Raw genomic sequence first — 26,160 nt, forward strand, 5'->3', positions numbered from 1 at the left:
TTAGCCAAATTCCGACTATTTCTCAAAGCCTACTTTCACACAGTGACTAATATACACGTCTTACCGTTAAGAAGATAAGGGCCCAGTCTTCATTAATCTCGCATGGTGTTATTTAGCTCACCTTATCGTTACTAATTAGGCATTCTACATTTCTTTTACTTCAACCTTTATTTTCTTTACTTCTTTAACTTCAACTTTTATTCTTTTTCTTATTATTTTCTATTTTCTCTATTACACTCCCCCCTTTGCGTTGTAGGCCAACACAACGCAACAAAACTAAATTTAGAACGGAGAATCACTCCAGACATCAACACATCATGCCACACACACACAAATGATTCGTTACAGTGTGACCAAACAGCAAATACACAACAGCCCTGAAAGAGCGAACCAGCACCCAATCACGTGAAATGCTCACCGTATCTGTCGACCTGGCGCAGGAGCAGATGCACTGAAGCTGTCGTTGACGCCGCAGGCCACAACACGTCCGGAGTTCGTGACGCCAAAAGTCTTCTTCTCATCCTCATCCTGTTCGTAACGCCAAAATTGTTGTTTATTAAATAGCGATGATGTGAAGGTGATGAAGAAGTCTCCGATGACACCATCTTGCTTGCATAAAGAAAGGTTTATTACAAGAAGTACAGCATCTATGAAGCATCTAGATTGCTCAATTTACCCTGCATATATAGGTTGGTTGTTTTGATGAACTTTGAGACAAAATGTGACAAGTGACAGAGAGACAATCTAGATGGAATCCAACCTTTCATCTTACTTATCTATCCTTAACCCAAGCCATAATAAAATCTTGACCTGGGTCCCTAACTGATCATATAAGACCCCGGTCATCACATAACATGTGGCACGTCAGATACTACAGAAGCACATCCATTTATAGATACATTTTGCTCTATTTCACTCATGTAAGATCCAACTCAGGGGGCGTGTCCACAGGCCGCACACACGTGCCCGCCCATTCACGTCCATTCATTTTTTGGATGAGAACTACGTGAAAACTGTGCAAGCGATTTTCACAAAACTTGGTGGAGGCATGTAGCATGGTCCAATTTAGAAGCCATTACATTTTGGAGTGGATCCAATTAAGGGGACGGGTCCATGGGCAGGTAGGATTCAATTGCCTGCTCTGGCCACCAGGGGGCGAGTTTCTGATGCCCCAATATCCAGATTTGTTCTAAATATATTTGTCAACACATCTGCCAAATTTGGTGCTTTTATCACAAAATTGAACAATTCTAGAAAAATATTGAGCTATGCTGCCCCACTAATCTGGCAAATGATTAAAATATTTTCATTTTTTGCTTTTTAAGGAGCAACACAGGAAGACAAGCCAAAGAGGAGGCCGTAAACTGTGAATGAGAAGCTAATAAAACGTTTTTTAAAGCTCTTGTTCTGTTCTATTACATTTTTATAAAGCTTTTTCCACTTTAATATGCCTCTAAATTATATTTGTGGCACTAAAAACATGAAACAGCACCTATAGGATAGCCAAACCATTCCATGGCAGTAACCACTGGCAGCCATTTTTGGTTGGTTGGTTGGTTGGTCGGTCGGTCGGTTGGTCGGTCCACAAAGCTTTTCTTGAATAATTCAAAAAGTACTTGACCAAAAATGTTTGAAATTTGCATACTGCAAGTAGAGACCATGAGTAACTATGCCAGAAAAAATGACCAGGATTCATTCATAGGTGGCGCTATACTAAGCATTTCAAAATGAAAATTTTGCTTTTCTTGAGGTTGTGTGTATGCATGTTGTGTGGATGCATGCATGTATGAGGTTGCAGCTATTGCGAATTTGCGCTTGTTCTTAATTTAATGTGAACTGTGAGTGTGTCTAACTGTATTTTTCTTAAGTTAATACATATTTACGTTTTTAAAATATTGTAATGAATCATTTAAATATTTTTGATTAATTTTATTGAATAAATGGTTGCTACGGCAACTAGGGTGCATTTTTGCGATGCCCCAATATCCAGATTTGTTTGAAATATATCCACCAACACATGTACCAAATTTTGTGCTTTCATCACAAAATGAACGATTGTTGTGATATATTGAGCTAAGCCGCCCCACTATAAGTCAACTTGGATCTCCACTTTTAAATAAAGGTATCATTTTTGTTTTTTTAAGATCCAGGTGAACAATACCATATTTCATAGATCAGTCAAATGTATGAGTGATAGGTTCCAATATGTAATACCTCTTTAACTAACAAGCTACTAAATTCATCATGGCCAGCAGAGATGTTTTAGGTTTTTAATAATATCCCTTACCTTATTTAGTTAGGATGGCTCAGATTTGAATTTACATGGATACTTTTGTTTCTGTTTTGTTTTTGTTTTGTTTTTTTCAGTGTGACTGCTATTGCTATCCGTTATCCTTGCTAATGATTTTGACCATGACACATACACCAGAATGGCAATCTGGTTGTCGTGGCATTGGATCATACAACCATTAACCACACCTGAACAACTTGATTGCTGAATCCTTCTCTTGTACATCTAGCTCCCTTTCTGCTGCAATAACAGCTTACCCTCACTTGTATACTGGTAACACTGTTTCCGCTGGCTTTCTTTGGTTCCCAGTGACTCTTCAAGTTTACCTCTACAGCCGTCAAACTGAATCCAACATGTTGCATTTTCACCTCAGCTCAGAAGCCTCTTGAGTTCTTGCTAAAATGAGCAAGCCAATCAGATCTGTAATCATCTTTCATGTTTTTGGGTCAAATTGAACTCACACCTAAATCCATACAGGCTTTTGGCCTATCACTTACACATCTTAGCATAGTGGCCTCCCCATCTGATCCTCTGTTCAGGACAGAGTGTGCTCACATGGCCACCAATTCTGGCTACTCACTCACATCAGCAAGCTTTTACCATGTCCACAGTCTCACCAAATGATTTCAGCAGTCATTCCTTCCTTAACCTTAACCTTAAGTTGCCACATCAGCTGCCAGCTAATGAGTCACAGATCACAGACCAGCCATCCCAAGCCTACCAACTGTATGTCCACTATGCAATGGTCAGTTGTCTCTGTATCATCAAAGAGGGCTTTGGGGGGCGGCTGGGCCCCCATCATCTTGCTCCACCATTTCCATCTGCCAGTCACTAGTCATACATGTCATATTCAATATTCATTACCTGTCAAGGGAAGGTCATCTTCCATAAACAATTAGAGCAGTTTTCATGGCAATTTCAGATTTTTTATTGTTGAAGGAAAAAGAGTTCTCAGTAAACAAATCTGAAAAAAGACAGTGTGAAATTGAACTGGTCAGTTTCAATAGATTTGTATAGGTGTTTGTACAGATTAAAATATACCTTCCTATTTCCCAGCAGACATAGTGTTTGGTTATTTCCCATATTCATCACAAAAAACAAACAATAATGTGATGTTTTTTTTCTCTTAAAGCAAAATGATGGGCAGTTCACAGTGATCCAGCTAGTAGGAATGTTGCGTGGCATAGCAGCAGGAATGAAGTACCTGTGTGACATGAACTACGTTCATCGAGACTTGGCAGCCAGGAACATCTTGGTCAACAGCAACCTGGTGTGCAAAGTGTCTGACTTTGGCCTGTCACGCTTCCTTGAGGACGATACTTCAGACCCCACCTACACCAGCGCTCTGGTGAGTATTTTGTCTTATATGACTGTGTAACTGTTAGAGGAGACCTCCTAATAGTTTCTGGCAAGAGCTTCCTCTTACAAGCTATTAACAAAGCTGCGTAAAGACCCTTTTACTGAAAGAACTCCTCAGCTAAGAGAAACGCAATGTCATGTTTTATAAATGACATTGTGTTTCTGAATAAATTTGGTTGACTGTGTCAGGAAATTTGAAGTATTTATTCTCCACAAAACAGTGTAGACAGTGGATTAGATTAGATTCTTTTTTTAAAATAAATAATAAATAATAATGATAATAGATTAGGGGCGGCACAGTGGTGTGGTGGTTAGCACTGTCGCCTCACAGCAAGAGGGTTCCCGGTTGGAGCCCTTCTTTGCAGAGTTTGCATGTTCTCCCCGTGTCAGCGTGGGTTCTCTCCGGGCACTCCGGCTTCCTCCCACAGTCCAAAGACATGCAGATTGGGGACTAGGTTAATTGATAACTCTAAATTGTCCGTAGGTGTGAATGTGAGTGTGAATGGTTGTCTGTCTCTATGTGTCAGCCCTGCGATAGTCTGGCGACCTGTCCAGGGTGTACCCTACCTCTCGCCCAATGTCAGCTGGGATAGGCTCCAGCCCCCCCGCGACCCTCAAGAGGATGAAGCGGTTAGAAGATGGATGGATAATAGATTAAATTGGCAAAATTGCAGACAAAATTTGGAATGAAAATGATAAATACTTCTCAAAAATACTGCGTATTGAGACGGATAGCAAGAAACTGGCTTCAAAAACGATGTCCCCTGATAAGACAAGTGGAGAGACACAGCTCAGTAAATCAGATGGAGCACTTAACTTATGAAGTGAGAGGGAATCTGAAGCTGTTTGAAAAAAGATGACTTAAAGCTATAGTTGGTAATGTTGGAGAGCTAGCAAGATTTGAAAGTGGCACCTCCTCTAAGCTCCGCCCCCTCCTCCCCCTCCCGTCAGCGCTCCGTCCAAAACCACGGCCCCACACAAGCTTGAACGCACATCCTGCAGTCAGCAGGGCAGAGGAGAGCCGAGTAAAATAACAAATCCCCCCGAAGCAAACAAATAATTACCTGTCCAACAGAAAGACAGCAACCTCTGCATCACTTTTCAGGCCCTTCAGCTCCCTCAGTTGTCTCCACCATTCAAAAGCTGCACGGATGTTGATGTCTGGTTTGTCCTCTCACTTTATCCAAAGCCTTTTTCGTCACAGCCTTTTCTGCCTCTGACTTTCCTTTCTCAGCCTGTTTAGCGGGCGAGCCGTTACAAATAACACTGGAAGTGGTACTTTTGGCTGCATTTTCTCTGCCATTGTTCAGCAAACTCCTGCTAACTTGGTATTTCTGCTGAGGAGCGTGAGAGAGAGAGAGAGAGAGAGAGGGAGTGACATGCAGCAAAGGGCCACAGGCTGGAGTCGAACCCGGGCCGCTGCAGCAACAGCCTTGTACATGGGGCGCCTGCTCTACCACTAAGCCACCGACGCCCCTGTAATTTTTATTTTGTATATTTCATTTCATTAATTTATTTTTTTCTGTCTTTCTTTTTTCCCCTTATAGCCTTTTGTTGCTGTACAGGGAGGATGAAATTCTGAAAGAAGAAAAACAGCTTATGAACTATGAAATATAGCAGGCAGAACCTTAAATATGAAATGGGATCAACAATATTTTTCTGTGATTCCAAAATTATCATAACATACATACTTTAACATACATACTTTAAACCTATACTGTAACTATTGTTGTGATCTATCTTTATTTATCATTGAATATCATTTGTTTGTTACTGTGATGTATCACTGGTTGACACACATATTCATATAATTTATGCTTAAGAAAAAACAGAAAGAAATGTCATCAGCTATGTAATGAGTAAGATGCATGAGATGATATGATGGCAATAAATAGTATTAAATATTATTATTAATGTAGTGTAATGTTTACTGTAGTGTTTATACTGTACCTTTAAGTTGACCTTTAAAAATACGTGTTGAAGCAATGTACTCTGTGCACTGACGAATCACACACTGGTTTATTATTTTATGTATTCCTATGACACACACATACACTCATTGAGTACTTAAGCATTGTGGTGGAGAAGTACCTAGGATTCACTGTGCATCATTTCTAAAAATAGCATGAGGATGGGCTCAGAAACACTGGTGGAAAGTTAGGGGAATTCCAGCTTGTCCTGATATGACTCTGGTAAGAGGAGGCGGTCTTAGACTGCCCAGGAAAGCATTACAAGTGCAAGTAGATAGGCTGGCTTTAGGAAGAACGGAGAAAAGTGACACCGTTATGATGGTAGGATGAAAGGAAAAAAAGTGGAGACTCGGCAGAAATGTGATACCGTTATGTGAAATCTTCACAATAAAAGCGAGTGCACAAAGAAATTCCACTCCTGCTCCGGAGCTTGACTCATTGAGTTGATGTGTTCTGATGCCTGCAAGCACATTAAACTCAGTTGCATCTGATTCTACGTGTCTCCAGTGATTTTTTGACTTCTGAGTATTTGAGTTTTTGATATCTAATAGAAACAAAGAAAGTTTGTTCGAGAAGATGGGAACGAGGTCGCAAGCTTTCTGTCCCAGCTCCAGACCTTTAAATTTATGTTTCTACATTAATATTAATAATAAGAAGAAGAATTATCATAATAAATTTAATAAACAAGATTACATGGCAAATTACATTTTGATTTAAATTAGATTAAATTACTGTAAATTTAGGAGCAAAACAGCAAATGGAACAACTGAAAAAAATAGGTGGGCCAATAGGTCAATAAGTTTGTAAAAAAAAAAAAAAAAAAGCATCAGTAATGGAATGATACTTGTCTCTGTATTTCTGTCCACTGAGTCACTGTTGACCTTCACACTTGTTTTTTCCAGGGAGGGAAGATTCCCATTCGGTGGACAGCTCCAGAGGCCATTCAGTACAGGAAGTTCACCTCCTCCAGTGATTGCTGGAGCTATGGCATAGTCATGTGGGAGGTGATGTCATATGGAGAGAGGCCCTACTGGGACATGAGCAATCAAGATGTGAGTAAAGCCCCGTAGAACAGATGGCATTTATATTTAAGAACGAATCACAGAACTGTCAGAGAAGGGTCATAGGCCAGTGCATTTAATAATGGAACCTACATTTTTGTATGTGATTATATCATGTTTGAGGGAAAAGGATGACAGGAGAAAGTTGCACAGATTAAACACTTTTTTTGAAATCAAAGAAAAAGTAAATTGTAACTGTAGTTAATGGTGAGCCACCATTGGTTAATTGTGTTCTATGTTTTGAAAGAAGGGGAGCAGGAAACAACTCCACCTCTGCAGCTATAGCTCCATCTGACAAACTGTACCATGTACCACAAGCTGATGCTGTCTTTTAGGGTTGTCAGCCACTGACGTATTGTGTGTTCTAATATCCATACCACTATACTATGTAGTATGCCACAAAGAGATTTAGTATGTCCCAATACATAGTATGTCAAATGCAGTATGCCAAAAATACCAGGAGGTTCGACTACATCCTGTCTGATTTTGCAGTTTGCAAGCCAGCATGCTTTTCTGGCTATTCAGACCTACAATCCTCTGCACAGTGGACGATACGTCACATCAGCTGAGCCGCAAACAAATGACAGCTGTCAGAAGTTGCAATGAGGGATGACAGCGCATTCAAGTTACTGATGAACAGTTGAATGATAGTTTAAGTGAACAAAATAATCAGAAATGTTACAAACAACAGTAGGACATAACTATTAAAATAACAATGAAAAAGAACTGTAGACTGAATTTCAATGTAGCAAATATTATCTGTTGGAATCTACAGTCTGTGCGGTTAGTTAAAATACATACATTGTAAGGTAACAACAGCAGAGCACTTCGAGTTGATCTCTGGTGAACTCGGTTGGTGGCATTCGTTTTATTTCCAAGGTAACTGATATAAAAGCAAGAGGGTCAAAATTCAGGGCATAATGTTATGAGAAAGTGGTATGTCCTGATTGTGTGCATACTGCATGCAAAGGACAGCTGCAGTACCTACTAAAAGCATTTTATGCAATGTCACATTCATCCATTCACACACACATTCATACACTGGTGGCCGAGGCTGCCATACATGGTGCTACTTGCTCCTCAGTAACCATTCACATGCACTCACACACCAGTGGAACAGATGGTTTAGTATCTTGCCCAAGGATACTTCGACATGCGGGCTGGAGGAGCTGGGAAATCGAAGCGCTGATTTTCCGATTAGTGGACGACCTACTCTGTCTCTGAGCCACAGCTGTATGGTTTAAGACAACTATCAAAAAGATCTGTGCATAATTTTAACCATTCGTATTTCGTAATGTTAAACATTTGTATGTCAATAAAATTGTTGTACACAAAATTCTGCTGTCATATACGTGAGTCTGTGAAATTGTTCGGGTTAGGATTGTTTTTATGTGAGTATGAATCTAAAAGCTGTGAGTGCAAAGTGAGTATGAATCTAAAAGCTGTGAGTGCAAAGTCTTGTGAATACAACTCTGATTTCTACAACAACGAAGTCCTCACTGTGAACATGAATTCAAGTTTGTGGGTACGAGTAGGAAAGTGTTGAAATTACGTCACTGAGGTCACAGGCAGGTCACAAGGGAAAGTAATCGAACCGAGATTCCTCTAAACGTGCATGCCCCAAAGGCAAAGATGGCTGACGACAGCGGACTGGGTGGAGCTGCCAGCTCAGGTGAAACATCACAGGTAAAGTCATTAACGTGTATATCAAGTATTTTCATTTCATAAAATTGTACTATTTTAAATAATATACAGTTCTTGGACTGACAGACTTACTGCTTTAACTTGCAAGCTAACAACATGCCGGTGACGCAAAGTTAGTGCTAGCATTGCTGGCATTAGAAGTTGGCTTGTGCTAATTAATTAGCACTGACCTGCAAAATATGAAATAATTAATTTGAGACATAATATTGATCAAAATACGACTTTTATAGATTTATAAATTACGTCATTTAGCGTATAAATCTGTCCAGTCTCTTTTCCTCTGTTTTGCTAAAACTCCTCCTGGCCATGTGCATTTGTTTTCAACGAAGCCAGCAAGAAAGCAATCCTTGCAGCAGTGGATAACGTTATTTATCATATACGATGTTACAATGTGTATATTTGTGTTGTCTTATCTGTCATAAACAAGAGATTACGGGTTACGGGGCGCATTTGTGTCACAAAATGCTTCTCTTATCAGAGCGGCATCCCTAGCAATGGTGTGTTATACTTAACAACAGACCGTAGAATGCAGTGATTGACAGCGTTCAATAGAGCCATATAATAATTAAAAGTTATTGTTTTATCTTGCAAGCAAATTATTGGCATATTCTTTTGCTAAAAATACTTAAGTTTTGCAAATAAGTATTTTGAATGTCTGTCCAGCCTAATGTTACATTATATGGAATTGATAGAATACTGTATGTTTTTAAACAATTAAGTTAACAGTGGCATTTAATGCATCAAACTTGTATTTTGTTTTCTACAGGGACCAATGGCTACTCAATTATTGGAACATCTGAAATCAGGGATTACCTATGTGTTGAGTCAACAGCACTTGAATTTGAACTATTTCCAGTACGTTGTAAATCAAGAAGCATTTATTCCGACGGCTGCCTCCACTACTTTAAACATCCCATCTGAAATTGTGGAGTGTCTTTTATCCCTGCAAAGTAAGATCCACGCAGCTGTTTCCCAGCTGTGCCAGCCAGAGCACAATCTTCTGGCGTATGCATGAACTTGGGTTGTCCACAAGATCTACATACAGCAGCTTATCTGATGGTGAATTGGATGATGCTGTGCAGTCCATAAAAAGCAGGATCCCAAATACAGGATACAGAATGGTTAAAGGCTGTCTGCAGGCAGATGGTCATAGAGTTCAATGGGATCGCATCAAGGAGTCCATGCACAGAGTCGATGCTCCAGGAGTTTTGGAAACGATGACTCGGCTGGGGTGCATAGTAAGGAGGACATACTTTGTGCAGGGGCCTTTGTCCTTAGTCCATGTGGACAGACACAAACCATAAGCTTATGCGGTAAGGCATTTATTTATGTATTTATTTATTGGGGGGGGTGACTTATGTGCTTATTGTCATTTTATCTTTTGTTTTCAAGGTACAACATTGTCATATTTGGAGCAATAGCTGGGTATTCGAGAAAGGTTTGTCACCTTTTATTACAGTGCTTTATTATCTCTGTGCATGTTTGTGTTCATGTATTCACTGTTCATAAACTGCATATGTGTTACCCACACGATTCACAAACATTATTAACAGTGAATTTTCAAAACTTTTCATAACGTTTATCATTAGGGTTGGGTTCCGAATTTTCGGTTCCACCTGAATCATTAAGAAATTTTAATTTCGGTTCTGCTTTTCGATTCCTAAAAATTGTCCCTCGCCGCACACATTTGTTTCTGTTAAAACAGTGCAACACTTGTAACAAACGTATTTCGTGCAATGGAGGATGCACCACGAATATGGCAAAACATCTTCGCCAGCAGCACGGTATACAAATCAAAGAATGTACCGTGTTTGAAATGTTGCGCCAGCCTCCCTCCTCCTCACAAGCCTCGTCCTCCTCCGTCAGCCCGGCTCAGCCAACAGCCAGCACCTCCTCGTCAGAGCCCTCGCAGTCAGGTAAGTTCAGTTAACTTTTATTGAAGATTTAAATCTTCTAATCTAAATGTTTGTTTAGTTTCTAAATTTAATAAGCAACTGCGTCAAATGTGTTTTTGTAGATGAAAGCTCGCAGTCGCAGAGTTTACGGCCTAACGTTACTGCTCAAGCTAACAAGCTGGTCCCACAACATAAAACTCCCTTCACCTTAGCGGCTGGAAAGCTGACTGACACTGAACAGGTGAAATGTCATTCATGCACAAACACTGTCTCTCCTCAGTCATTACAGTGTTTTATCTAAATGCCAAATGTTGTCTGTAGTTAACAGTGCATGATTGTGGAGGAGATGGTGAGAGGAGCCAGGGCGACAAGGAAGGAGTGGAGAGTGAGGAAGAGGAGCATGTAAGCATATGATAGCAGAAATTATATTTGATAGATACTGAATCTTAATTATTATATATGGATGCTTGAACTTTTTGTGATAAGCTTGTTCGTTATTTGTTTTGCAGCCACCTCCCTGCAAAACTGTGAGGACGACTCCACTGGAGGAGCTTTTTGCTGACGAAGATGCTGTAAAGATGACATCACTGCAGACCTCCACATCCATCCAGGACAGAGTTGAGAAGGAGTTGCAGATGTACAAGGATATGCCACCCATCGTTACATCTGATGATCCTGCTGCTTGGTGGTGGAACATGCGAACGACGTATCCTTGTTTGTCAGACATGGCCTTTTCATTTTTATGTGTACAGGCCTCCTCTACACCAAGTGAACGAGTTTTCTCCACTGCGGGAAACACAAGCTGTGCTGAACGTTCACATATACTGCCTGAGAAGGCAGATATGCTTATTTTTCTGAACAAAAACTGTTAATGTGGGGAGTTTTTATATCTGCTTGTTCCATGCAGGCCTCCTTTACACCGGGTGAATAAGTTTTCTTTAATGCGGGAAATACAATCTGCTGGACGTTCACATATACTGCCTGAGAAGGCTTGAGATATGCTTATTTTCTTGAACTGTTTCTATTCTGTTTTTTTTTTTATACCTGCTAGTTCCCTGCAGAATGTGAATGACTGACTGAATGTGAGTCAATTTGTGGAAAGGTGTATTAAAAAAAAATAATAAATTGCGTGAAATAAGCATTTGACATTTTTTGACCCCGCCCCTCAAAGAATCGGAATTGAGAATTGTTAGGAACCCGAATCAGAAAGCAGAATCGGAGTCGGAGTCGGAATCAGAATCGCTAAAATTCAAACGATACCCAACCCTATTTATCATATTTTACTCCATCACTTTAAGGAGACTGGCCCAGACAGCAATCATAGGGAGCAATACTGATTCACTTTACACGGTCACCACTGCTCACTGGTCTTCTGGTGCGGTTTCCTGGATATACTCCTAAAGATCACCAAAAAGGAAAAAGGGTTGCACTCAGAAAGACTTCAATACTCCTAAATACACAGAATGTATGGAGAACAATTATGAGGGGAAGAGGGAGGGGAGGAGGAGAAGATAATGAGAAGAAAGGGAGGAGTGTGAAGAGAGGTCAAGAGTAGCAGGAGGATGAGGAAGGCAGGTGGGAGGAGGCAAAGTAGGAGGGACAGGAGGAGAGGAGCAGGGGATAAACATTTTAAAACACTGTATATTCAGAACTTTACAAAGCATTTTGTTAATTTTAATCAATTTCCATGCCTGTTATGAATGTAGAAACCCTGTATCCAGAGAGTACATTTGCTAACCCAGAAATTTAGGGACATAGTGCAGATGTAATGTGTCAGAAAGCTTATTTCAGTTACTATTTATTTTTTTTATTTTATGCTTATGATTGTGGTTCTTGACTTTTATCTATTCCTGATCCTGTTTTTACCACTGTTGCTATGACTCCTGAATTTTCCCCTGGTAATCAATGAAGATTATTTATCTTATAGGGTTGGGAATCTCTCTGTGATAGACGATTCGATACGTATCTAGATACACGGGTTACGATACGATTCAAAAATGATATATTTTTAATACAGAATGATTCGATATGATTCGATACAGTGTAGGAACGATACAATTCGATGTGATTTGATACGATTCTATGGTTAACATTTGTTGATGTAGACATTAATCATACATTATAAAATAAAGAAGCCAATTCTATAAAAGTGACATTCTTACAGTATTTTCAAATTTGTAAAATACCACATCCCCAAGCATTGTTGCTGTGTGGCACTGGCAAATATAAAATAAAAAGACAAACAACAACAAAATCACATGTCAAATGTATTTATTTTTAGACATGGACAAAAAAAGGCTCGCTGAATGAACATCATTTTGTTGGATGGGATCAATATAAAAATGAGAAGAAGTTTTAAACTTTAAGTGAAGTGAACTTTAAGTAAAATTTAAGTGTTTTAAACCTACTTGTTGTGTTGTTTTTATTGTATTGTCTGTGTTTTTGTATGTATCTTATATGGACTTGAGTCTGGAATAAAGTTTATCATAACGCTGTACAATATAAACATAAAGCAGAATAAAATAATAACATGCAATGTAGGGGCAGAATCTGACATCTCCTGTTAATAGTTGACGTCATGGACTGTGATGACTAGCAGCTTATCACTGACAGCATGTCAGACTATTTCTCTGTGTTTTCTACACTGTGTTTGTCATTTATAAAAAGATAAATCACTTTTCTATAATACATCAATGATATTTCAATGGAATAAATTACTTATTGACTTATTCATACTTCAAAAACAGTATCAATAAGTGATTTACATAGGGGGGATCAAAATAAAATAAATAAATAAAATCAAAATCAACCAGCCACCCTCCTCCCCTGACAAGTAAAGAACAGTCCCTAAAGTGCGCTGAGGTTTATGGAAATGTGAACTGCTCGTTTCTCCTCTGACACGTCACATACCTGTGTGCTGCCAGGGTTTGGCTGGTATTTCTGGGCAGTCATGACACCGACGAAGACTTCTTGGACCGGGCTTCTTGGTCGCCGGCCGGTAAGCCGTTATCATGCGCCGCCGTATTTGACAGGAATACGTATTTCTGTCTGTGTCTGTGACCCCGCGTTCAACCCACAACCGGCAGGATTCACCTTTAGTTTCTGCTGCGGCTTGGCTGCTCCCTGGTTTATCCAACCAGCATTGGCTTCTGTTCCTCATCTCCACCGGTCAAGCTGACACTGATGTTTACATCTTTGGGTACGTCCCAAGTCTCTTATTTTATACTGCTAACTCCTAACTCCTTACTTGAACCGGAAGTCGTTCGAGCTCCACCATCTTTAAGGCCGTCTCATGTCTCTTATTCCTGCCAGTAAGGAGTTAGCGTTAGGCGTTAGGAGGGATCTGTTAGGTGCGATGAGTAAGGTAACACGAGAGGTTCCTAACAGGAAGTCTTTTTCAGCATGAGGCCCTAATGTAAAAATACCCGCCCCCTACATCTGGCTCATTTGAATGAGATGGCGGAGAAACAGCGCAAGTGTACCCGTTACATGCATTCTTTGCAATGAAACGCTGTAATTCACATGCCTACGTGACTACAAAGAGTAACGTTAATGATATTTCGTGCAAGACTGTCATGTTGTAATTAAGTTTATTTCATTCACAACCCGTTGCATTATTCAGCGGACTGTCGGTGATGTGTGGCTGTTAAATGTGCAGCTGCTCGAGTGATATAACACCACGCACGCACACACACAAACACATACACAAACACATTTGACCATCATTAATTGTCTTGCATGTCATGTGAGTGGAATAATGTTTAATAGGCTGTAGGTAATATTAATTATTAATATTAATATTAATTATTATTATTACTTTCATTAATGTTGTTGTAAGCTACTGTCATTACCATCTGTCCTGCATCTCTCTCTCTGTCTCTCTCTCTCTCTCTCTCTGTCTCTCTCTCTGTCTCATTGTGTCATATGGATTACTGTTAATTTATTATGTTGATCTGTTCTGTACGACATCTATTGCACATCTGTCTGTCCTGGAAGAGGGATCCCTCCTCAGTTGCTCTTCCTGAGGTTTCTACCGTTTTTTTCCCCGTTCAAGGGTTTTTCTGGGGAGTTTTTCCTGATCAGCTGTGAGGGTCATAAGGACAGAGGGATGTCGTATGCTGTAAAGCCCTGTGAGGCAGATTGTGATTTGTGATATTGGGCTTTATAAATAAAATTGAATTGACTGAGGTAGACTGACAGGTCTGATATGTCTTATTCACTCAGCAGCTGACTTGTTGAATGATGGCGAGTGGATTTAATAATAGTGACAATAATGATGATGATGATGATAATTATGATAGTGATGCTCATCACAGTGACAGTGGCAGGGCTACAGACCATTCTTTAATTGCGACAAACTTCGGCGAATGACTCAGTAACAATGGTAATACATGCAAAAGTGTGTGACCAAAGTCACGAATATAATGTGACTTGGGATGTACGCCAAACGCTCAGAAAAGGACGTTGCTTTACGTGACGCTTCAGAGTAAGGCCGTCTCATGTCTCTTAATCAGCAATCCTCGCTCCTCACTCCTAACTCCTGACTCCTTAAATGTTTTCTTAAGTGGGAGGGACTAAACAGTTAGGTAAGGTGGCTAGGTTAGGTGGTTAGCAGTAAATTTAAGGGACTTGGGACGTACCCATAGACTTTATCATTGTCAGTAATGCCTGCTACGGAGCAGCCGGTCTCACGTTGTTTTAGAGATGCAAACTGTTAAAGCCAGTCAACCGCGATAGTCTCGCGATACCCAAATCCATGACTCTACAATCAATTCATCTAAGGATTCATGGCTGATTCGTATCGATTGAGGAGGCTGCTACCGATGCAGCCGTATCTCTCGCTTGTCAAACCGGATATCCGGTCGTATCGGTTAATCGTTCCCAACCCTATAATCTTATGTGTTGTAGGCCTTAATATTTTGCCTCCGCAGATACAAACCACTGTTTGTCTTTCTATACAGATTTTCTATCTGGAACCAGCAACAAATAATCGCTCAAACACTGCTTATTAATTTTTTCTGAAGGCAGTGGAAAACTATGGCTGGCCTTACAGGTAAACAATGATATAAACTTGGGCTATTGTTTCCATGCCCTAATTACTAATTTCAGTAATGTTCGATGGAATATTTTGTTGTGAAGAATATGACTGAACATCTCTCCCATGTATTTCAAGGGTCAGGGGTGATGCAGGCGTTGAAAATGCCGCAATCCCTGAAACCATGTTTACTGTTAAAGGCACTGGAAGAGGGAGCTTCATAGCTGGGCGGAGTGTACATAATCAGAGATTACAATAATAATTCATATAATTTACAGTATATCAATAGTAAGAAAATGGGAGATTATTGTTGGAAAGTATTTTCAGTCAGACAATTTAAATTATTACTTTTCAGTTTAATAAGCTCTGTTTCTGAATCGAGCGCCTGTGGTGAGATGTCTGGACTAGTGTAACACACTTTACCATGAAGTTCTTCACAGTCTCGAGGAAGATGGCCTGTTGCATTTGGCAGATGTTGTTCATCTGTTTTGTGCCCACTATGTTTTCCTTCCGCATCTGGCAGAGGCCCTTCACACCTTCACAGAAGGCTGGGACAACCGTCCTTTATGGTCTGAAGGTGGACTCTCCCCGAACCAGCTCTGGGTTATGGGTCACATGAAGAACCCTCGTGACCCGAACGAAGATTTGCAGGTTTGTTGAAAATCAAACTCGAAGTGCTGTGTACAAAGGCAAAGTGCAGCTGACAAGTTTTGAACCTGAATAGGTGGAGGCTAAGGTTTATACAAAAATGATTTGATTTTTTTTTATTTCAATTTGAATGGTGTCAATATCTTCAACAGTGTGGAAGGAGTAGAAGGTTCAAATTCAGGAGCAAGTTGTTTATTAATGATATTTAAGTATGTGTGTGTGTGTGTGTGTGATTCTTTATTGAATTGATCAAATAAAGCAAGTAAACAAAGCAAAATTTATAATACATGTACTACATGTTCTGACTGCTTAAACATTATACATATTTTATTCTCTGGTTAAGTGTTTTCTGTTGTCACTGCACTATGCCTGTGTAGGTCAGTGTGTGCTTCGGTATGTTTTTTGAAATATTTCTAAATCATTAGCCTCATAGCTTAATAAGTCATATTTTGGCTAAATTGTGAAATCTTCCTAGTTCTACTCTCCTAACACTGCTGATTCACCGTGCATTATCATGCTTAAAACCTTAAAATATGACTTGTAGGCATCTGTAGTTATTTTATGATGCTGTTTCATACAAAATAATATTAAAATCTTTTTTCTTTTTTCCAGAACATGGAGCTATTTGGAACTGACTGGGAGATGTTTGATGCTGTGCATGAGGAACCATATGGAGTTCACGTCCAGGAAATTGAGTGCCCTCTGACTCCGTATGTTATGGAAACTATACAGTCCATGATAAATCCCTTGGCATCATCTGAATCATTTGGCAGAGATATTTACATAACAATGGTTCAGTGTATTGAAAGTCTAAAGGCAACATAAGAAATGCCTGAGATGTAACCTTGCAAAAGATTTAATGGTATGAAGTCACGGTATGGTATGAAGAAACATTTGCAGACAGTCTACTTGTTTGGAAAAAAAAAAGGGTTGCTCTGACATCCGTTCAGTTTAACATGAGACAGGATTCCTAATTATGACAGTGTTGTGCACCCTCATTCAAGTAAAGTGTTACCAAACTAACTTTGGAGTAAACCATGATAAACAGAAAAGCAATGGTTTTGTAACAGTGACAACAAAGTTGACTGAAACAGGAAATGTAAAAATGACAAAAGAATAAAACATATGATTTGACATGTCGCAGTTACTTCGTGGTTTTCCTTTAGACAGTGGTTACACCCTGTCAAAAGTTTGCCTGTTGCATATGGCTAGTGTCAAAATGTTTTTGAACTCACTGTATGTTTTCAGGTGAGCTGAGGGGAATGTGACTGTGTGACTGCAGGCGCTTACAGTTGGAAAACGAACAGTGTGTCTTGTGTCACAGTCACGGTGGAATTTCATATGTATGAGAAAGTCCTTCTTTTCACTTGGCAGAACAGGCTTGTGTCGTCCAGTCATACACTGCATGATGTGTCCTACAGTCAAGCCTTCTGGAGTAATGCTGTTGTTGCTGGGGCCCTCTTGTTCTTAATGAAGAGATTAACATAATGTTAGTCTGAATTGAAAATATAGTTTAGTTTTTTAGTTTTAGTTTAGTTTTCAAGTTGATAAAATCCCTTACATAAACACAATATACACAAATCATATTGAACTTTTGAGTATAAGAACATTTGATAAATCAAAGCAGAAACTACAAAGAGATTTTAACAAAAGCTGCATTTGTTGTGTTTACCAAGAATTGTATAATCATCAGCTTCAGCTGCTAGATTGGCCACACCTGGTAGGGCCTGCCTGTCTTTACCTCTGTTGTGTGTAATCAATATCAGCTTTAGCTGCTAGATTGGCCACACCTGGTAGGGCCTTGCCTATCTCTGTTGGAAAACACATGTCAGTAGCACTGATGATAGTCTAGGACTGAAATGTTTGCTTGCTGCCTCTTTTGCACTTTTTTGTTGAGCACTTTTTTGGTTTTTGCACTTATGTATTAAATTAAAGTTTTGGACTTCTTTATATTGATCTCAGCCTGTGGACTCTTTATGTGGCTTTTTCCAGCCCATTTCTTTTTCATTTGGTGTGCGGGTTACTCCTTTGTGGTTGCCCTCACCTGTTTTCTCAGTACCGACGCACCCAAATGAAAGCTTTTTGATGCCTCAAGTAGGCGCAGAGCCACAACATCTTTAACTCTTTGCAGTATTTCTTCTGTGACCTGCTGCCACCATTTTATATGGCTCAATATGGTTAATTTTGCTGAGATCAATAGACTGACAAATATCCAGGCAAACACCAGAACATTTTCTGATAAAGACATTGACTCTATTCTGTTCAAAAACACTGATTGGCTCGATATTATTCTCGAGACAAAGGATGATTTTCTCAGAAAACTGAGGCATCTCCATCAGAAAAAGACACGGCTGTTCCTTCATGGCTCCACCTTGAGTGAGTATGTGAGATCCAAGAGAATCCCAAGAGGCCTTAGGATTCAAAAAGAAATCACTCTGGGCCGGTATGATGAGACCTTTAGCTTCTCTGCACAAATCCAGAATTGAATTTAAAATCCTACTGTTAACTTATAAAGCTCTAAATGGTCAAGCCCCATCATATCTTAGCTCATAGTGCCATATTATCCCACCAGAACACTGCGCTCTGAGAACGCAGGGTTACTCGTGGTCCCTAAAGTCTCCAAAAGTAGATCAGGAGCCAGAGCCTTCAGCTATCAGGCTCCTCTCCTGTGGAATCATCTTCCTGTTACGGTCCGGGAGGCAGACACCGTCTCCACATTTAAGACTAGACTTAAACTTTCCTCTTTGATAAAGCTTATAGTTAGGGCTGGCTCAGGCTTGCCCTGTACCAGCCCCTAGTTAGGCTGACTTAGGCCTAGTCTGCCGGAGGACCCCCCTATAATACACCGGGCTCCTTCTCGCCTTCTCTCTCTCTCTCTCTCTCTCTCTCTCTCTCTCTCTCGTATTCTATTACTGCATCTTGCTAACTCGGCCATTCTGGATGTCACTAACTCAGCTTCTTCTCCGGAGCCTTTGTGCTCCACTGTCTCTCAGATTAACTCATATCACAGCGGTGCCTGGACAGCGTGACGTGTGTGGTTGTGCTGCTGCCGTGGTCCTGCCAGATGCCTCCTGCTGCTGCTGCCATCATTAGTCATTAGTCATACTTCTACTGTTATTATACACATATGACTATTGTCACACATGTATACTGTCAGATACTAATATATACTTTAAACATATTGTACCACAGTAGCCAGAGTAATAATTATAATATTATTACTTTCATTAATGTTGTTGTAAACTACTGTCATTACCGTCTGTCCTGCATCTCTCTCTGTCTCTGTCTCTCTCTGTCTCTCTTTCTGTCTCATTGTGTCATACGGATTACTGTTAATTTATTATGCTGATCTGTTCTGTACGACATCTATTGCACGTCTGTCCGTCCTGGAAGAGGGATCCCTCCTCAGTTGCTCTTCCTGAGGTTTCTACCATTTTTTTTCCCCATTAAAGGGTTTTTTTTGGGGGAGTTTTTCCTTATCAGCTGTGAGGGTCATAAGGACAGAGGGATGTCGTATGCTGTAAAGCCCTGTGAGGCAAATTGTGATTTTTGATATTGGGCTTTATAAATAAAATTGATTGAATTGAATTGAAATTGACCTTTTGCACCACGTGGTGTGAGATTCTAAATAAGGCTTCCCTGGATTTGACTGTTCTTGTGATAGACTTTGTACAAAAAGAACTTGATGAAGTTGAAAAAGAGACTAACTACTGAAAGACTCCACCACAGACCTTGAGCTCAATTCTGTGAAAGAGACCCTTGATTCCACCATAAAGAAATACCATCAAGAAATCAAGAAAATCAAAATCAAGAAATTCAAGAGAGACACCCTTGATTATCATGATGGCTGAGTATATCCCTGGTTGACCAACACAAGATCTCCTCAAAACAAGCGATCACACTCTGGGAGACGCCACCACACTTCAGACTCCAGCACCTCAGAGTTTCCATCAGACCACACTACCACACCAGGCAGCACCACCGGAAGAATCCAGGGGACTGATCTTCAATCTCACAGATCAACCACTTGACAAAGATGAGGTTTCCATTCTCAACAGAGGACTATTGTTTGTTCCAACACCTGTTCCAGATCCTTTCCAGACTAAGGTAGAATTGTTTAAGTTTTTTCGCAACATTAAGCTCAAATATTTTTTTTACAAAGAAAGAACCAGTCCTTTAAATGTTGTACCATCTGATTGTAAACTTGCCTTGAAACGCAAAAGCACATTTTGCCCACAGGACACTAGTGCACCTATCAATGCTTTTCTGTAAGGTGGTTGAAAGAGATGTGGAAGCTTTATTGCAGATGCCAGCCTCCTGTGTGAGAAAGAACATCTCCAAAGGTGAAAAAGAGGCCCTTCACAATTTGACTAAGAAACAAGAGGTAATTGTTAAGCCAGCTGATAAGGGCGGTGATATGGTTTTGGCGAACCGATCTGATTACAACAGTGAAATTAGAAGACAGCTCTCAGATGATCAATTCTATAAAAAACTTCAATTCGATCCTACACGTCGCTTTAAATCAGAAATTGATTCCCTTCTTACTAACGCCTATTCTTCAACACTTTTGACAAAATCTGAAAAAGAATATCTTTCCAATGATCATCCTACCATCCCTGTGTTCTACATACTACCTAAAGTACACAAATCTCTCACCAATGTTCCTGGTAGACCTATAGTCTCTGGCATAAGGTCTCTTACAGAACCCCTGTCTAATTTTGTTGATGCTCACATACGTCCTCTTGTTGTGAAATTGCCATCTTATCTGAAAGACACTAATGATTCCCTTGATCAATTATCACATGTCCAAATTCCTGGTGGTCATATTTTTCTGGTTACACTTGATGTGAGCAGATAATATACTAATATTCTCCACTCTGGTGGATTGAAGGCCCTTCAATTTTTTTTGGACAATAGGAATGACTTAACACCTCCCAAAGAACTCTTAGTTGATATGTCTAATCCCATACTGACAAAGAACAATTTTCTGTTTGAAAATGACTTCTTCCTACAGACTCAAGGTGTTGCTATGGGTGCCACATTTTCTCCAGACTATGCAAACTTGTTTATGGGTTATCTTGAGGACCAATATATTCATTCTAACAATCCTTTTGACGGCAACCTCATTTTTTATCGCTGTTACATCGATGATATTTTTTTGACTTTCAGGGGCTCGCAATCTGAGTTAACTGCTTTTTGCGACTACATTAATTCACTTTCTGATACTATTAATCTCAACATGGAATCCAGTAGACAGGACTTGACACAAGGCAGTAAATGAATGGTAGCATACCTCTGAATGTGTCACGTTTTCAGATATGGTTAGTGAACGTTTTCCAAGGCCAGCCAACATGAGTGGCAGTTCCTCTTCTCCTTTTGGTGTTTTTTCATATTGTTTTTCAAGGAGAAAAAAGCTCACCAAAAAACTCCTCCCAGATTCTTTTGTCCTATATGGTGTAAAACGCCTTTAGCCTCTTGCCTCCTTTTGAAAAAATCCTGGAAAAGACCTAAAAAGATGGCATACTATTATTCTCATCTTTTATATTCCATCAACACAAAACAACCTAACTCAGAAGACGTCTACATTCTCAATGATTATGTTAGCTTATGTAAGGTTAAATTTATTTAATTTGTTTTATGCAATAGTTTACATGGTGATGGTCTGAAGCTCCAGAAAATATTCTAAGGGAAATAATAGAATTTAAAACATCTGCAGCTGTTTCCCTGCCTTCTGCTTAAATCAGAATCAGAGACCTAGTTTGTCCAAATGCGCCTGGACTGGGAGTGCAATTACTGCAGACAAATGACCCATGTATCCTACCCCGCCATTTCTTGTTTCACTTACAGTACGGGGTCATTGTGCTGAGATCTCATAAGTTGTTACACTGTCTGCTGAGGCCTCTGTCAAAACTGACTGTGATCCCTGTCCGATGGCAGCTTCTCCTGTATTTCCCTGTCTGACTGGCCTGACATTCGCTGGTACACTGTTACTTAACATCAACACCAGATTTTGGGCTGTGCTTATGATGTTTCTTAATTGGACCTGAGTGAGAAAAAAGACAAAATTGAATAGCAAATGTTACAGACATGGGTATTTTTCACTATTGTAGAGAATGCCTGCAAAGTAACTTCTTCTTCTCAAAGTCTGAGCTTGGGTCTGCATCCACACCAAACAGCAAGCCGGTCTGGACCCATGCAGACCACACTTGTGCGCCTGATTTCAAGCAACTGACTGCAGGCAAATAATAATAATTGACTAAAATTTATTAAAATACTTTTAAATTAAACTATTCACATCCTGGTATTATATATACTGCATAATTAGCGCCCCGTAACCCGTAATCTCTTGTTTATGACAGATAAGACAACACAAATATACACATCATAACATCGTATATGATAAATAACGTTATCCACTGCTGCAAAGATTGCTTTCTCGCCAGCTTCGTTGAAAACAAATGCACATGGCTGGGAGGAGGGTTAGCAAAACAGAGGAAAAGAGATCGGACTTATACAACGGACAGATTTATACGCTAAATGACATAATTTATAAATCGATAAAAGTCATATTTTGATCAGCATTATGTCTCAAATTAATTATTTCATATTTTGCAGGTCAGTGCTAATTAATTAGTACAAGCCAACTTCTAATGCCAGCAATGCTAGCACTAACTTCACGTCACCGGCATGTCATTTTCTTGCAAGTTGAAGCAGTAAGTCTGTAAGTTTGAGAACTGTATATTATTTTAAATAGTACAATTTTATGAAATAAAAATAGTTGATATACATGTTAATGACTTTACCTGTGATGTTTTACCTGAGCTGGCAGCTCCACCCGGTCCGCTGTAGTCAGCCATCTTTGCCTTTGGGGCATGCACGTTTAGAGGAATCTTGGTTCGATTACTTTCCCTTGTGACCTGCCTGTGACCTCAGTGACGTAATTTCAACACTTTTCTGCTCGTACCCACAAACTTGAATTCATGTTCACAGTGAGGACTTCGTAGTTGTAGAAATTAGAGTTGTATTCACAAGACTTTGCACTCACAGCTTTTAGATTCATACTCACATAAAAACAATCCTAACCCAAACAATTTCTCAGACTCACATATATGACAGCAGAATTTTGTGTACAGCAATTTTATTGACATACAAATGTTTAACATTACGAATACAAATGGTTAAAATTATGCACACATCTTTTTGATAGTTGTCTTAAACCATACAGCCGGCCATCATTATGAAACATACCCTATTTTTCAGATGAGAATATTAATATCTGTAATTTACCAGTGTGTCCACTACAGAAACAGGTCCATTTTATGTTAAGCCTATAGGCATGGAACAAGGACTGTAAGAAGGAGGGTACTGCTAACCTAACTAACCAACTTTCTCTTTTAAGCATTGGTGACAAGCTTGCTTTCTACTTCAACAGGTAAAACACTTTCAACAACTTCAGTCTCCCCGTTCCTCCAACTCCAGATCGACCTCTGCACTTAACATATAAGAAAGCATTTAGGGTTTTCAGTGTGTGTCTTATCTGTTGAGTGTAGTTCTGGACAGAATCCAGTTCTAATCATGTTCTGAGACTCACCATTAGTTGTCATGTAAATTCTAATAGGTGATCAATGCCATAGAGCAGGACTACAGGTTGCCACCCCCCATGGATTGTCCTAGTGCACTGCATCAGCTGATGCTGGACTGCTGGCAGAAAGACCGCAACAACAGGCCTAAATTCAGCCAGATTGTCAGTACCCTGGACAAGCTGATCCGCAACCCCAACAGCCTCAAGGCCATGACACCACTGTCATCAAGGTATAAAAAGGAAAGGACCTTTATCACTTCACACTGTCAGTGACCTACAGTATACCCCTCACAAATCAGTGTTCTCACAGGCTGTTATGTTCTTCTTTTGTCTTCTTTCTGTCTACCAGTGTTCACTTACCTCTGCTTGATCGCACCACTCCAGACTTCTCCTCCTTCAGCACTGTGGATGAGTGGCTGGACGCCATTAAGATGGGCCAGTACAAGGAGAACTTTACCAATGAAGGCTTCACCAGCTTTGATGTGGTTTCTCAAATGACTATGGAGTAAGTTTTTTACATAAACACAGTTTTGTCAGCCCTTAGTAGAGTCTGTATATTTCCCAATCACAGGTTTAGGGCAGCCTTAGAGACAAAACTAAAGACATAAAAGCTCCCACTCCACAGCACTCGCTGCTGCTTTGTAGTATCATCATAATATAAAGCATAGAGAAATGGTCATTCAGTCTTGAACAGTTTTCTCATATGAACTCCGGACAATGTCCTGAGAATCATCTTCTTACATTGTCTGGAGTTTCCCTTTTGCACATGTAGCACACAACAGGAGATTGTCCCTATCAGAAGTGTTCTTACCCACTTTAAATTCTCAGTTTGGTTTGGGCGAGGGGTGGTGCCAGAGTAGAGCGTGCAGGAGCCAGGACATGACATGGATTTTACTACAGACACATAGAATGTTTGTAATAGGGTCGTAAACAATGAGACTCTTGCCGTTCCTTGAATTTGTGTAACGATTTTGCCGTTGGCCCTTACTGACAGAAGTTCCCAAATTCCGTCGTCTCTCCAGTTGGACATTTCCATTGCCATCTTTGTGTAAATAACCCTTCTTCTTTACCTGAGGGTGTTTGTTTTATTCTGGTTTCACGCAAGTGGCATGATACATTATTTACATGCCCACTGACTCACTGTAAATTCTCTGGACAGTTACCTGCTTTATTCATGCATTGTTGCTGGCAGGGTAAAACCAGTTTCATGTTTAATCCAGATGATTTGGACATTGGTGTTCTCACTTACAGCTCCTCCAGTTAATGCGTAGGTAACTTCAAGTTTGCAATGCATATGTGAAAGTGCTTCAGATTTCGGCATTCAGGAAACAGGAAGTCTAGAAGCATTTGAGGTGGTAGTGTTGTGATATAATGAGGTGGAACTGACAAAAGGTTTCTCTTCAGGGACATCCTCAGAGTGGGTGTGACACTGGCCGGCCACCAGAAGAAGATCCTCAATAGCATCCAGTCCATGAGGGCCCAGATGAACCAGATCACTTCAGTGGAGGTGTGATCTGGCAGACTAGGAGCACACATGCTCTGTTTACAGTAGGAAACCCAGCAGCCACCAACCCTGCATTCTCCTGGAACCCTCACAGGACACAGACTGTGACTTCAGTCCAACCTAAACCCCCTCCAAAGGTTCTATCAGCCTGCAGCACTGCAGAGATGTTTTGTAATTTTCGAGTAGCTGCTGTATGTTCAGGTAACAGTCATGCTCAAGGGCTTGGTGTTGACCAATACCACAGCCATCTAAACACAGTCTTCAAACTGCTCAGTCCATGTCTATTTCATGGGATACCTTGTTTCTGGAATTGATTCTATTAAATAACAAACCATACTTGGCTCCACTACCACCAAGTTAAAACATTTAGTGAGATATCAGTTTCCAAAACTGGCCTTGCACTTTGAATTTTTTGTACAAGACTCACTGTTGGTAATAAAAATCAATGAAAATGAAAAACAGCAGACAACTAAATTTAACTCTGACTCTGATGGAGAGGCACCTGGCAGTGAAACATCCTCAAAAAAAGTTCTCTCAAGTCCACGTACTCCTATGGCCCAAATATCTGAAGTCTCTCCTGATACAAGATCACCCTGCTCTGAGAGCACTGGTCAGGCCTGTTATTCCTTGTGTGGTGGTTGTTGTGCATTTAACTCTTCCTTTAACTAAATTCAACCTCCCTTATGACTTTTAAGGTTCTGTATGTAACTTTTGGCGATTTAATCAAATGCAGTCAGCATTCTGTTGCTCATGCTTGTTTGTGGCCAATCAATATCCAACACCACAAAGAGACATATGTCAAAAAGGCACTGAAAAGCAGCAGCAGAAAATTCCCATGTGAGAGGCAGTAGTGTGCTCTTTGCTACCTCTGGTCATGGCTGTGCTGCTGTTTGAGGCAGCAGGGGTAAGAACTTGCTCTTTAAAGGCACCTGATTTGGTTTTGTGGGGTTGATAGATGATAACATATTTGCACAATACCAAGACAAGAAGTAAGTTGCGTACACCGGTAAAGTAATAGCGCAGTGCGATTCTGTTTGGTTCTCCAGTTGCACTCACTTTGACCCCTGTGAACATTGCATTACTGTTACTCAGATGGTAGTTGTGTTGGGTTT

The 26,160-nt window shown here is 40.1% G+C and overlaps 1 protein-coding gene across 6 annotated transcripts in view; it reads left to right on the top strand.

Annotated features, from left to right (window-relative positions):
- The window catches only part of ephb2a (eph receptor B2a), a 154,423-nt gene extending 128,933 nt beyond the window's left edge, over positions 1-25,490 (top strand). For 3 of the 6 annotated variants that reach the window (XM_033629968.2, XM_078170377.1, XM_033629969.2), the window contains exons 12-16: positions 3,423-3,638; positions 6,522-6,671; positions 23,581-23,774; positions 23,894-24,049; positions 24,949-25,490. In XM_033629968.2, coding sequence (XP_033485859.1) covers positions 3,423-3,638; positions 6,522-6,671; positions 23,581-23,774; positions 23,894-24,049; positions 24,949-25,057 — 825 coding nt within the window. In that variant the 3' untranslated portion in view covers positions 25,058-25,490. The other 3 variants (XR_013491975.1, XR_013491974.1, XM_078170378.1) reach the window with 3 other exon arrangements.
- The last annotated feature ends 670 nt before the right edge of the window (positions 25,491-26,160 follow it).

The sequence above is a fragment of the Epinephelus lanceolatus genome, chromosome 8 (assembly GCF_041903045.1).
Source record: "Epinephelus lanceolatus isolate andai-2023 chromosome 8, ASM4190304v1, whole genome shotgun sequence".
Lineage (NCBI taxonomy): Eukaryota > Metazoa > Chordata > Actinopteri > Perciformes > Serranidae > Epinephelus > Epinephelus lanceolatus.